This window comes from Trachypithecus francoisi, unplaced genomic scaffold (genome assembly GCF_009764315.1).
Source record: "Trachypithecus francoisi isolate TF-2019V2 unplaced genomic scaffold, Tfra_2.0 Lachesis_group17, whole genome shotgun sequence".
NCBI classification, from domain to species: domain Eukaryota; kingdom Metazoa; phylum Chordata; class Mammalia; order Primates; family Cercopithecidae; genus Trachypithecus; species Trachypithecus francoisi.
Genome location: NW_022681462.1, coordinates 24868080 through 24880351, shown reverse-complemented (window position 1 = coordinate 24880351; position 12272 = coordinate 24868080). Strand labels below are relative to the sequence as shown.

The window sequence follows — 12272 nt, the reverse complement described above, 5'->3', positions numbered from 1 at the left end:
CGGGCGCGGTGGCTCAAGCCTGTAATCCCAGCACTTTGGGAGGCTGAGACGGGCGGATCACGAGGTCAGGAGATCGAGACCATCCTGGACAACACGGTGAAACCCTGTCTCTACTAAAAAAAAAAAATACAAAAACTAGCCGGGCGAGGTGGCGGGCGCCTGTAGTCCCAGCTACTCAGGAGGCTGAGGCAGGAGAATGGCGTAAACCCGGGAGGCGGAGCTTGCAGTGAGCTGAGATCCGGCCACTGCACTCCAGTCTGGGCAACAGAGCGAGACTCCGCCTCAAAAAAAAAAAAAAAGCTCCCAGATGATCCTAACTCAGCCATTGAAAACTGCTGATATTTACTCTAGCCCAGCAGGGTCAGTAGGAGTTATGAAGTTTCCATCTGAGGAGAGATCTTGGTTTTCAACCCTTTCCAGATCCTTCTTGAAGGAGAGCCTCCTCTTCTCCCATCCTGTGCCATCCTGTGATTTGAGCATTGGAAACCTTGGCTGTACCTGGTAGCTAGCCTCATGATGCTTTCTCCTGCTCTTGTTATTAATAGAACAGCAATGTCCTCTAATCATATCCCTGACTGAGTTACTAGTCACAGAAAAAGCCTCAGTTCTGGCTCTGCTTTGTGTGACAGAGAGCTGCTTTCTGTGACAAGTGACATTTCAAGGTTCCTTGTAGCTCCATTCCAGTCAGGAGGGGGGCACCTGGTGCCCACCCCAGCATGCAGAGTTGGGAGTCTACACCCAGGCTTGGGCAAAATCGTTAAAAGTTAAAGCTTTGCTGGATAATGAAGGAGAACATGGAGATTTTCTTTCCACTTGACCTGCTTCCCCAACTCTAATTCCCCACTTTTTGAAGCCAACCATGGTATAAAGTTCACTTTGCAATGAGTTGTTTGGGATTACACATGAACCTTATTATCCGTCTTCCACAAATTTTTAAACTTGGCTTTGACCAGAGGCTTTTTACAGAGGCCATTCCTTTATTCATTCTGGAGAATGTTTAAGGATTTTATTATGGAAAATTCAAATTTATACAAAAGTAGTATATAGCAGAATGAACCCCCACCTGCCCATCACCCAGCTTCAACAGTTAACAGCTACCTCACAGCAAATCTTGTTTCTCTGTCCCTAACCTACTACCCCAGACACACACGCTAGATCAGGTTGACACAAATCCCAGACACCACATCATTCCGTCTGTAAATATTTCACTATGTCTCTAAAAGATAAGGGCCTCTTTCTTTCTTTTTAGATACAGAGTCTTTCTTTGTCGCTTTCCCTTAAGCTTCATTGCAGTGGTGCAATCACAGTTCACTGCAGCCTCAAACTCCTGGACTTAATCCTCCTACCTCAGCCTCCTGAGTAGCTGGGACTACAGGCATATGCCACACACCTGGCTAATTATTTTATTTTTTGTATAATGGAGTCTTGCTTTGTTTCCCAGGCAGGTCTCAAGCAATCCTCCCACCTCAGCCTCCCAAAGCGCTGGGATTACAAGTGTGAGCCACCATGCGCAGCTTCTGAGTATTTTTAGATATACTTAAACAAAATGAGTTTTAAGCTTTTTTTTCCTAGTCATTTCCTCATAGCGAGATCTCACCCACAGTGGTCAGTGAGGTCTTGTTACCCTCAGGCAGGAGGAAGCAAGCATTTAATACGGTTGATCTGGGCAGGAGACCATAAGGGGACACCAGAGAGGAAGCAATGGTACCTGTCTTCAAAAAGCTTAATGTATATTTGGCATTTGTTATATACCAAAGCAATCGTAAAACATGATTGGCTATAATTAATTATTAATTTAGGCACTGAGCCTGAATTAATTCATTAATTATTTTAGGCTCTGAGCCTAAGAAGTTATAAACTTTACCTAGAATACTCTGGAGCACAGAGTTGCCTGGATCCCATCTGTTTTTATTCTGATGTCAACTGGTCTAGGATATGACTGAGACATGAAGATTTTAAAGGCATCTAGGGTATTCCTATATGCAATCAAGCTTAAGTATCACTGTCCTAGAACAGTGGTTCCCTAAAGTGCTTCATGTTGAGAACCGTGCTAGGGTGTTATAGGAGAAATAAGCAGAATACCTGGCAGAGGCTTTGTGGAGGAAGGGGCACTCTCGCTGGGCAGTGGAAAACAGAGAGGAAATAGGACATTCTGCATGATCTCAGAGGTGATCTGCAGACCAGCAGCATGACCACACCTGGGAGCTTATTAGAAATGTAGAATCTTTGACCTTATTCCAGACCTGCTGAATGAGGATCTGCATTTTGACAAGATCCCCATGCACATTAGTTTGAGACACACTGGTGTAGTAGAGTATGTACTGTAAATGAACTTCCGTTATAAAATCGGAGAAACTAAAGCATGGCATGACCATGCTAGAAAAGAGACCCTTTCAGCTGGTGTTCTTGGAGCCATTCTGAGGGAAAGAGGCCATGTCCTGCTGTATAATTAGAATCAGACCTATGTGAGCTACATTTGCTGCGTTGGGACCCCATATAAGTTGAACTATCCCTAAGTCACACCATCCTATGTGCCTACAGAGCAGGGGCTCCTGAACCCACAGGGTGCAGTCAGATAACCTGGGAGTTTCCATGGCAGGGTCACCCTCCTGGCAGGGTAACCATCCAGGCGTTGGTATTTTTATAAATCTCTCCAAGTTATTCTAATGGATAGCCAAGGTTGAAAACCACTGCTATGGATCTTTGGTCCTCCATGTTTCCTTTTCCATTCAATGTGAAAGTGAGCTAAATTTCTAGCTGTAGCCATTGAAAATACAAAATTAAGTTCCAGGTGGAAGGCTTAATGGTGCAACATCTGGATTCCCAAAATAGTTATAGAGGGGACTAGAGAGGTATCCCTAGTTAAGTGATCTCATATTCTGGAATTTCTTAAATTAAATTTTCTGGATTCTGGTAGCAGAGTCTAATTCTGGCATTGGCTTAAAACTGGAGACAAGTAATTTAGTGTTTCTGCACGCTGTTCTCATGTGGGTTACCGCCCTTGTCTGTGTGTGTATGGGGTTAATGTTTGGTGTATGTACAGTACAAATAGTTGAAGTCCTGAGAGGTGGAGAGGACTGCATGTCTTTGCTATCTGCTATCTGGAGTTAGTAGAGGATGTTTCAAAGAGGAAGCATTGCTCTTATCACTCCTTCAGGTGGAGTTGCATTTGTATGGGCAGAAGACTGAAGAATGGGATGTCAGGGGAGAGAGCTGCCTGAGAGTATCTGGCCTAGGATGTTTGTGAGACAGTGAAGAGAGCAACCCACCGAAGTGGCCCTGTGCACTGGGCCACATCACACCTTTAGGTGGATGGGTAAGGCCATGGAGTAGCAAAAGAGTCTTTGGGAGGAGGGTGACAGTTCAGTTTATCTTTTGTATCATTTTTGAGCAAAAAAAAAAAAAAAAAAGGGCAATCTGAATAGGAGGTTGGTCCTCAGGAAGAAAAGTTGAGCATCCTCTCAACTAAAACATTTGGACTGGCTGGGCACGGTGGCTCGTACCTGTAATCCCAGCATTTTGAGAGGCCAAGGTGGGTGGATCACCTGAGGTCAGGAATTTGAGACCAGCCTGACCAATGTGGTGAAACCCTGTCTCTACTAAAAAAAAAAAAAAAAATAGCCGGGCCTGGTGGCAGGCACCTGTAATCCCAGCTGCTCAGGAGGCTGAGACAGGAGAATCACTTGAACCATGGAGGCAGAGGTTGCAGTAAGCCGAGATCGCACCACTGCACTCCAGTCTGGGTGACGAGAGTGAAACTCCGTCTCAAAAAAAAAAAAAATTTTGGACTTATCCTTTGGTCTATTCCTTGTAAACTCTTATGTTAATATACCTTTTAGAAACATCTTACTTTCAATATCACATAGTCTTGGATCTGCCATAATTTAAATGATATTTCCCAAACAGATTTCTCCACGAAAGGTCAGCTACAACTTGTCTGCTTGGTCTCTGGCTCCAGCTCCCATGTTTCAGGTCTTCACCTCCCAGTCCTTCTCTAATCAGATCTCCCCATCCTGTGTCCATTTGATTCCTGAGGATCTCACCGGGTGCCTGGTTAACTTGTCTCAAATAAATGTATGGAACAAAGGTGTTCAACATTGATAATGCAAAATATACAGTTACATGAAGAGGAAATCTGATGAAGGAAAAGTTGTTCAATCTCACTAGTAATCAGAAGAGTGCAAATGGGAGATAATTTTTCAATTACCAAATGAACAAAGGTGAAAAAGAATGAAAATACCGAAGTCTGGGAGACTTCAGGGAAATGTAAGATCTCACTGGTGGCACTGGGCACTGACACAAGCTTTCTGGAAAATAGTTTGGTAATGTTTGTTATAAATGTAAAAATGTGCAGGCACAGCAATTCCACTTCTGAGAGTTTATCCTAAAGAAATTATTGAGCCGGGACTAAGGATGTTCTGACCAGCCTTAATTAATAATAAAAAATAATTAGAAATAATCTGAATGTCCACCAGTTGAGAACTGTTCCTATCAATTATGGTACGTTCAGACAGTGGAATACTAGAAAGACTTCAGAATGATGTTTTTTCTTTTTTTTTTTTTTTGAGACGGAGTCTTACTCTGTCGCCCAGGCTGAAGTGCACTGGTGTCATCTTGGCTCACTGCAAGCTCCGCCTCCTGGGTTCACACCATTCTCTTGCCTCAGTCTCCCAAGTAGCTGGGACTACAGGCGCACACCACCACGCCCAGCTAATGTTTTGTATTTTTAGTAGAGATGGGGTTTCACCATGTTAGCCAGAGTGGTCTTGATCTCCTGACCTCATGATCTGCCCTCCTCGGCCTCCCAAAGTGCTGGGATTACAGGCGTGAGTCACCACGCCCGGCCCAGAATGATGTTAATACTAATAGACATGAAAGGATGTCCATTAGATACTATGCCCTTAAAGTCCTTGTGGTGCCATTAATGTAAAGTTAATGCAAACATGGGCATATGTGCACGCATGCACAGGCATATGTGGATGCATGCACAGGGAGGTCTAGAATGGCAATTACCAAAATATCAACCATCAAGACATCAATATGATGTCTCCTGGTTGGAGAAGCTTTGAATGACTTTGCTTTCTTCTTATTTTTATTGTTCCTAAAATTACAAAAGTAATATTCTTTATTTTTAACTTAATAGCTAACATTAACAGAGTGTATCTTGTGTGCTAGGCATTGCTCTAATTGCTGTACACTATTATTATTACTGAAGAAATCAAAGGTGATGAGAGATTAAGTAACTTACCTGAGATTCTCAGCTAGTAAATGATGGAGGTGGTTTTCAAAATCTGATAGTGTTGCTTCATAGACTGCGCTCTTTTTAAAAAAAAAAAAATGTAGATGGAGTCTCACTCTGTCACCCAGGCTGGAGTCCAGTGGTGCCATCTCGGCTCACTGCAACCTCTGCCTTCCAGGCTCAAGTGATCCTCCCACCTCAGTCTCCCAAGAAGCTGGGACCACAGCTGCGTGCCACCATGCCCAGCTAATTTTTTGTATTTTTTGATAGAGTCAGGGTTTCACCATGTTGCCCAGGCTGGTCTCAAACTCCTGAGCACAGGCGATCCATCCGCCTGGGCCTCCCAAGGTGCTGGAATCACAGTCGTGAGCCACCTCACCCAGCCTAACCACTACACTAACTAACCCCAATAGAGTGAAAGTCTTAAATCCCGCCCCAACAACAATCCTATTCCTCCGCTCAAAGTAATCATTGTTAACCATTTGACATGGATCCCTCCAAAACTTTTGCTTTCTCCAGACACATGTGTGTGCACACGTGTACAAGTGTGTTTTTCTTTTTTATAAAATGGGATGGTAGTGTCCGTCCTGTCAGCATGTGAGTTCACCCTCATATTTTTTATTTATTTCTGGGGGATCCACAGCATGGACATACAGAATTGATGTAATCATGCTTCTACTGAAAACCTGGTGGTTTCCAGTTCTTCAGCCTAACAGATAAGGCTTCATCGAGCATCCTTGTATACATATTACAGGGTGTGGCAGTGTAATTATATTCCTGTGATCGTTTCCTAGAAATGGAACTGCTGGGCCAAAAGGCATGCACACTGAGTGTTGAAAGAGGCTGCCCACACCAGGAAGGCTGTGTCATTACACCTACAGCAGATAAGAGGCCACCTCCCCATGTTTTCACTGACATAGGAAGTTGTAAATCTTTTTAACTTTTGCCCATGTAAGAAATGAAGAATGTTATTTCATTTGTAGTAATTTAAAAGTCCGTGATTACTGGTAAAGTTGAGCATCTTTTCATATGTTTATTGGCCATCTTCATTTCTTCTCAGGATTGTTTACTTTCTATTGGATAATTTGAGTTAATTGGTTAATTTCTTATCAATTCAAAGGAGCATTGTTGTATTATAAATATTAGTCTTTTGGTGCTTTCCTTGTTGCAGATATTTTTCTCAGTACATTTCTTCAAACTTGATTTATATGTTGTTTTACTATATAGAAGTTTTCATTTATTTTAGTTTTGTGTAATCAAATCTGTCCATTTTTTTTTTTCCTTTATGGTTTTATACATATGGTTTTGTTTAGGAAGTCTTTCTCCACAATATTCTCCAAGAATATAAGAATGCTCTCCTATATTCTCTTCTAGTACATTTGCATTTTTGCTTATATATTTATTTTTATGTTTAGACTTTAATCCATGAAGAATTTAGTATTGTGTTTGGTGAAAAGTAGGGATTTAACTTTCTATTTTTAGGTTGGTTGTCTTTTAAACAACTCCTTCATCAAAACCCAAATTCCGTGACTAGGCGTGGTGGCTCACAGCTGTAATTCTAGCACTTTGGGAGGCCAAGGTGGGCCAATCACTTAAGCCCAGGAGTTCAAGACCAGCCTGGGCGACATGATGAAACCCCATCTCTACAAAAAATACAAAAATTAGCCAAGCAAATTGGTGCATGCATGTAGTCCCAGCTACTTGGGAGGCTGAGTTGGGAAGATCATCTGAGCCCAGGTGGTCGGGGCTGCAGTGAGCTGAAATCATGGTACTGCACTCCAGCCTGGGTGAGACTCTGTCTAAAACAACAACAACAACAACAACAAACCTGAATTCCCATGGATATACAGATCTGTTTCTGGACTGTTGTGCCATTGATCCCTTGTCTATATCTGGCCTGGAATCACACTGCTTTAATTACTGAAGCTTCTCTGCAAGTTTTTATATGTGCTAAGGCATGCCCCATCCCCATTTCTCCTCGTTTTTCAACTTTCCCCAACCATTCTCGTACGTTTACTTTTTTTAGAGGAACTTTAGAATTAGATAGTCATGGTCCAAAAGTCCTCCCTTGGGATTTAAGTTGTAATAGATTGGCGCTACCCATGCATTTGTGGTTGACATCTTACAAAGGGGAGCTAGGTGTCTCCAGCCAGGACTCCTTGCTCCCCTGGCTCTGTCTGAGGCCTTTCTGCTTGAACACCCAGCCCATGATTCCAAGGCTTCTAGAAAGGACAGATCCCTACACATCCTTGGTTTATTTTCTTTCCTTTCCCGGATGGCATGTGGATTTTTACCTGAACTTTCAGAGGCAAAAAGAGTGTAAAGCATGGAAACCTCAGACCTTGCAGGGGAACTCAGGGAGAAATACTTTTCGTCAGGGAACATTTTTCCTGCTCCCAGCAAACCACACTGAACACTCATGTGTGAACAGCCTGAGATAATCAGGTTCCAGTTGAGGCTTTTTTAAAAAACAGCCTTATTATTCTAGAGTAACTTAAAATTCTCTAATTATAAGTGTACTGGTAAATGATTTTTCGAAAATGTATGGAATTGTGCAACCATCACCATAATCCAATTTTAGAACATTTCCATCACTCCCAGAAGATCCCCCATGCCCCTGTATAGTTCTCCGGATGCCGCTTTCCTTAACATGACAGTATCAGGAGGAGTGGGGGACAAATTAGGGCATTCCCAAGAGATCCTCTGCCTATGAGTCTAGGACCAACACCACAACCACATACATAGCATGACCCCACAGGACACCCATCTCTTGGGGAGACCCAGGTGGGCCTCCGCCTGAGGGCCCTGGCCACACTGAGCCCCATCCTTACCATTCCAGGTGGATAAAGTTTGAAGAAAAGGTAGAGGAAGGCGGTGAACGCTGGAGCAAGCCCCACGTGTCCACACTGTCCCTGCACAGCCTCTTCGAGCTCCGTACCTGCCTGCAGACGGGGACGGTGCTGCTGGATTTGGACAGCAGCTCCTTACCACAGATCATAGGTGAGGCAGGGGCCACTGTGTGCATCTCTCCTGTGGTCCCTGCAAACCAGGCAGCTCCCCTGACCTCATGCCTGCCCTGAAGTCTGTGTGACTGGCCCATCTCTGACACCTGATTCTGCAGAGACCAGAATTGCAGACCTCTGTTGCTCCCAGGGCAGGATCATAGTCACTCCAAGTTTCAGTTTCATGTAGACCTCCAGTAGAGACGAAAAGACCATCCTCCAAAATGCCAACCAGAAATGTAGCAAAGGGGACAGGGCCTCTTGCATAGTCAGAGACACTTCTTGCCATGGCAACCTGTTCCTTTTCAGGGTAAAATGGGTCATCATTCATCTTTAGGAAATTAGCTGTCATTTAGTGGTGTGTCAAAGGGAGGAGGTGGCTTGCCTTAACACCCCTAAAATTTTTTGTGATTTTTGTTCTAGCACATTGGATTTTGCCAGAAGTATTTTGCCCAAAATACTTTTCTAAAAAGAGTTCATTTTAGGATTAAAACCATTGAACACAGGATTTTTGTGCCTCCTGGGGCAGTTTCGTATGTACTGTTTCTTTCCCTTTTCATAAGAACATTGACAGAAAGAGCAGAGTCACACACACACACACACCACACACACACAGACATGCACATGCCCTTGAACAGGAGCAGGCCAAGAGTTGATGATGTGCCCAGTTTTCCACAGCTAGTGGCAAATCCAGGAGTATTTCCACACACCCCCTGCCACATTTAATCCCACTAATGACAGGTGAAACTGAAGACCCCCATACCCTGGGGCGGTTCTGTCCCACAGGGACGAGGTGTGTATGTTTTCCACACAGATGATGTCATTGAGAAGCAGATTGAGGATGGTCTCCTGCGACCAGAGCTCCGGGAGAGGGTCAGTTACGTCCTCCTGAGGAGGCACCGTCACCAAACCAAGAAGCCCATCCACCGCTCCTTAGTCGACATTGGGAAGTCAGTCTCCACCACAAGTGAGTCAGGCCTTAGGCTAGTAGGCATGGGACATGCAGGGCCAGTATCAGGCCCTGGTACCTGGGTGAGCCCACCTGAGGGGCTGGGAGTTTCTGGAGAAATTCTGATGTTCTGGGGATCCCTCAGCCTCTGTCTCTGGCAGGCCTGTGGGGACCCCAACCACACTCGCATGTTGTTCCCACCACCAGAGCAGAACAATTTCTAGGGAGAGAGTTGGTTCTCAGCTAGGGCTGCACATGGCAAATCACTTTGGAGATTGAGACATGTCCTAATGCCTGGGCCCACCCTGGAGAGTTGGAGTCAGTTGGTCTGGGGTATGGCCTGGAAAAAGAGAGAGAGGTTAGAATGCACCCCAAGAGATTCTCATGTCACACAGCATTGGGAAATGCTGGTAGAGATGGCTTGCTATGGAAAGGACCCAAAAGTTTCACATCAAACCCCCTGGAGAGGTCAAGAGTCTCAGCAGAAAATGGAACACATCAGGGTGGTAGAAGGGGCTGGGCTTATCTCAAGAGTGCCAGGGCTTGTAGATCTGGTGGTTGATGTCACTCTGATTAGCAGGACCTGGGGCCATTCAGAGAGAGTGAATTGTTCCATGCACACATCTCAAATCTCCAACACTCCACTATCAATATCCGAGCCTAGATGCCCAGAGACACTAGCCCTGCTGAGCCTGTCAGACAAACAGTAACCAGAGCAAAGTTGCTACGTTAAAAACATTGAGGAGCCTCTAAATGAATTACTTCAAAATGGGAAGTGGGCTGGGCATGGTGACCCACACCTGTAATCCCAGCACTTTGAGAGTCCAAGTGGGCGGATTGCTTGAGCTCAGGAGTTTGTGACCAGCCTGAGTGACATGGCATCAACCCCATCTCTACAAGAAGTACATAAACCTCATGGTTTAAACCCCATGGCATAAACCCCGCCTTACAAAAAATTAGCCAAGCATGGTGGCACACACCTGTAGTCCCAGCTAATCAGGAGGCTGAGGTGGGAGGGTTGCTTGAACCCAGGATATGGAGCTTTCAGTGAGCAGAGATTGTGCCATTGCACTGCATCCTGGGCGACAGAGCAAGACCTTGTCTCAAAAAATCCCTCCCAAAACAACAGGAAGTGTTTAACATACCATAATAGCAACAGATACATATTCAGCACTTAACGACCTTCTGGGCACTATTTTGAGTGCTCTCTCTGTTTTAACTCACTTCATCCTAACAAAAACGCTGTGGTGTGTAGGTATGGTTCTTGTCTCCATTTTACAGATGAGACGTCTGAGGCACAGAGTTTAAGTAACTTGCCTGAGGTCACAAAGCCAGTAAGTGTGGAATCAGGGATGAACCCAAGCAGTCTACTACATCTTGTGCCCATTGAATGAATTGTGTATCTATCTCACTTTCAACAGTACAGATATTCTGTCCGTAATCTTGTTCTTTTTTTTTTTTTTTGAAACGGGGTCTCACTCTTTTCCCTGGGCTGGAGTGCAATGGCGTGATTTCAGCTTCCTGCAAACTCTGCTTCCTGGATTCAAGTGATTCTCCTGCCTCATCCTCCCAAGTAGCTGGGATTACAGGCGCCCACTACCATACCGGGCTATTTTTTGTATTTTAGTAGAGACGGGGTTTCACCATGTTGACCAGGCTAGTCCCAAACTCCCAACTTCAGGTGATCCACCCACCCCGGCCTCCCAAAGTGCTGGGATTACAGGCGTGAGCCACCGCGCCCAGCCTGTAATCTTGTTCAGACTATTGACTTGCTTAAATTTAAAAAAAAAAGAATTTCTTCCTAGAAGGGGAAGAGACATGTCTTGCTGCCCAGTTTTATTTATCTAAAGTGAGCTAACCCAAGAGGCTTCACTACCCCAGCAAGACTGTCGAAGCCAAGTCTAATCTGATTCTCCTCCCAGATCGCAGTCCTGCCCGGAGCCCTGGTGCTGGCCCGAGTCTACATCACTCCACGGAGGACCTGCGGATGCGGCAGAGTGCAAATTACGGACGTCTGTGTGAGTGTGTGCTCCACCACTCTGTGGCAACTTTATTCGGGCTGTGGCAGCTGTGACATGGCCACATTGCCGTAGGTAGGGGAGACAAAGCCCAGGATCTGCCAGGAATTCTCAGGGCATGAATCAGGAGGAGCCTAACTTTCACTCTAAACCCAGGCTACTCTCAGGGCCTCATTTACTACCATAATATTCAAGTCATTCCTCTGAAAAATGAGGCTCTCAGTCACATCCTGGTGTAATCAACACCCACTCCCATGTTTTTGGTATTTTTATCTTAGTCTGTATCTTCATCTTCATCAAACTGACATTAACCCTGTTTTTTGGTGAAAAGCTTTCCTGGAAATGGAATCAAAAACAGGCAAGGTCCTTTCCTTCTGTTCAGTCAGGCAGCATTCCCATCACTGGGTGTCAGTCTCATGCCACCATGAAAAAGAAATGTGGGCAGAGTCATGGCCCTTTTTTTCTGGGAATGGCTGGTCGGGGGCGGGGTGTGGGTTTGAGGTGAGAGGTGACAGACAGGCTTTTCACACACCTCACCTCATCAGGGATACACAGACAGGCAAACTGCAGGAAAGAAAGGAGCGAACTTAGAAAATGAAGTGAAAAAAAGAAAAAGTAGTGAAGGACTATTTTCCTTCAGGTACTTTTACTAAAATGCCAAGATGTTAGCAAGTGCAGCCCAGTGCTGTGCCCCTGTCCAGGCTGAGGAGTGACTTAGGGACAATGCAGCCCCTGCCCATGGCCTTGGGCACAGCAGGTGTTTGCTGCAGTCTTCTCTCTCTGTCCTGATGACCCAAGTCCACTGAGTCTCCCCGGCCTTGTTATTCTACATAGGGATGCCCAGTGGCAGTGTTCAGTGGGTAGAGAGTGGCTTCGGGGGAAGACCTTCCACTCAGTTGTCATTGTATATGAGGTCACCTCCCTACCAAGGCTGCTTGGGGGTGGGAACCACTGGGACAAGAGGCATGAATGGATGATGACAGCTTTGTGTGAACCAGGTCATATTCAAGGTGGGCACCCGCCGTGAGGTGGCCCAGCATGCAGAACACAGCGCACAGGGGAAG

The 12272-nt window shown here is 45.2% G+C and overlaps 1 protein-coding gene across 5 annotated transcripts in view; it reads left to right on the top strand.

Annotated features, from left to right (window-relative positions):
- SLC4A5 (solute carrier family 4 member 5) overlaps positions 1–12272 on the top strand; it is a 140714-nt gene that overhangs the window by 84063 nt on the left and 44379 nt on the right. For all 5 annotated transcript variants that reach the window (XM_033175145.1, XM_033175147.1, XM_033175144.1 and 2 more), the window contains 3 exons: positions 8079–8239; positions 9056–9208; positions 11113–11208. In XM_033175145.1, coding sequence (XP_033031036.1) covers positions 8079–8239; positions 9056–9208; positions 11113–11208 — 410 coding nt within the window. The remainder of the gene's footprint in view (positions 1–8078; positions 8240–9055; positions 9209–11112; positions 11209–12272) is intronic.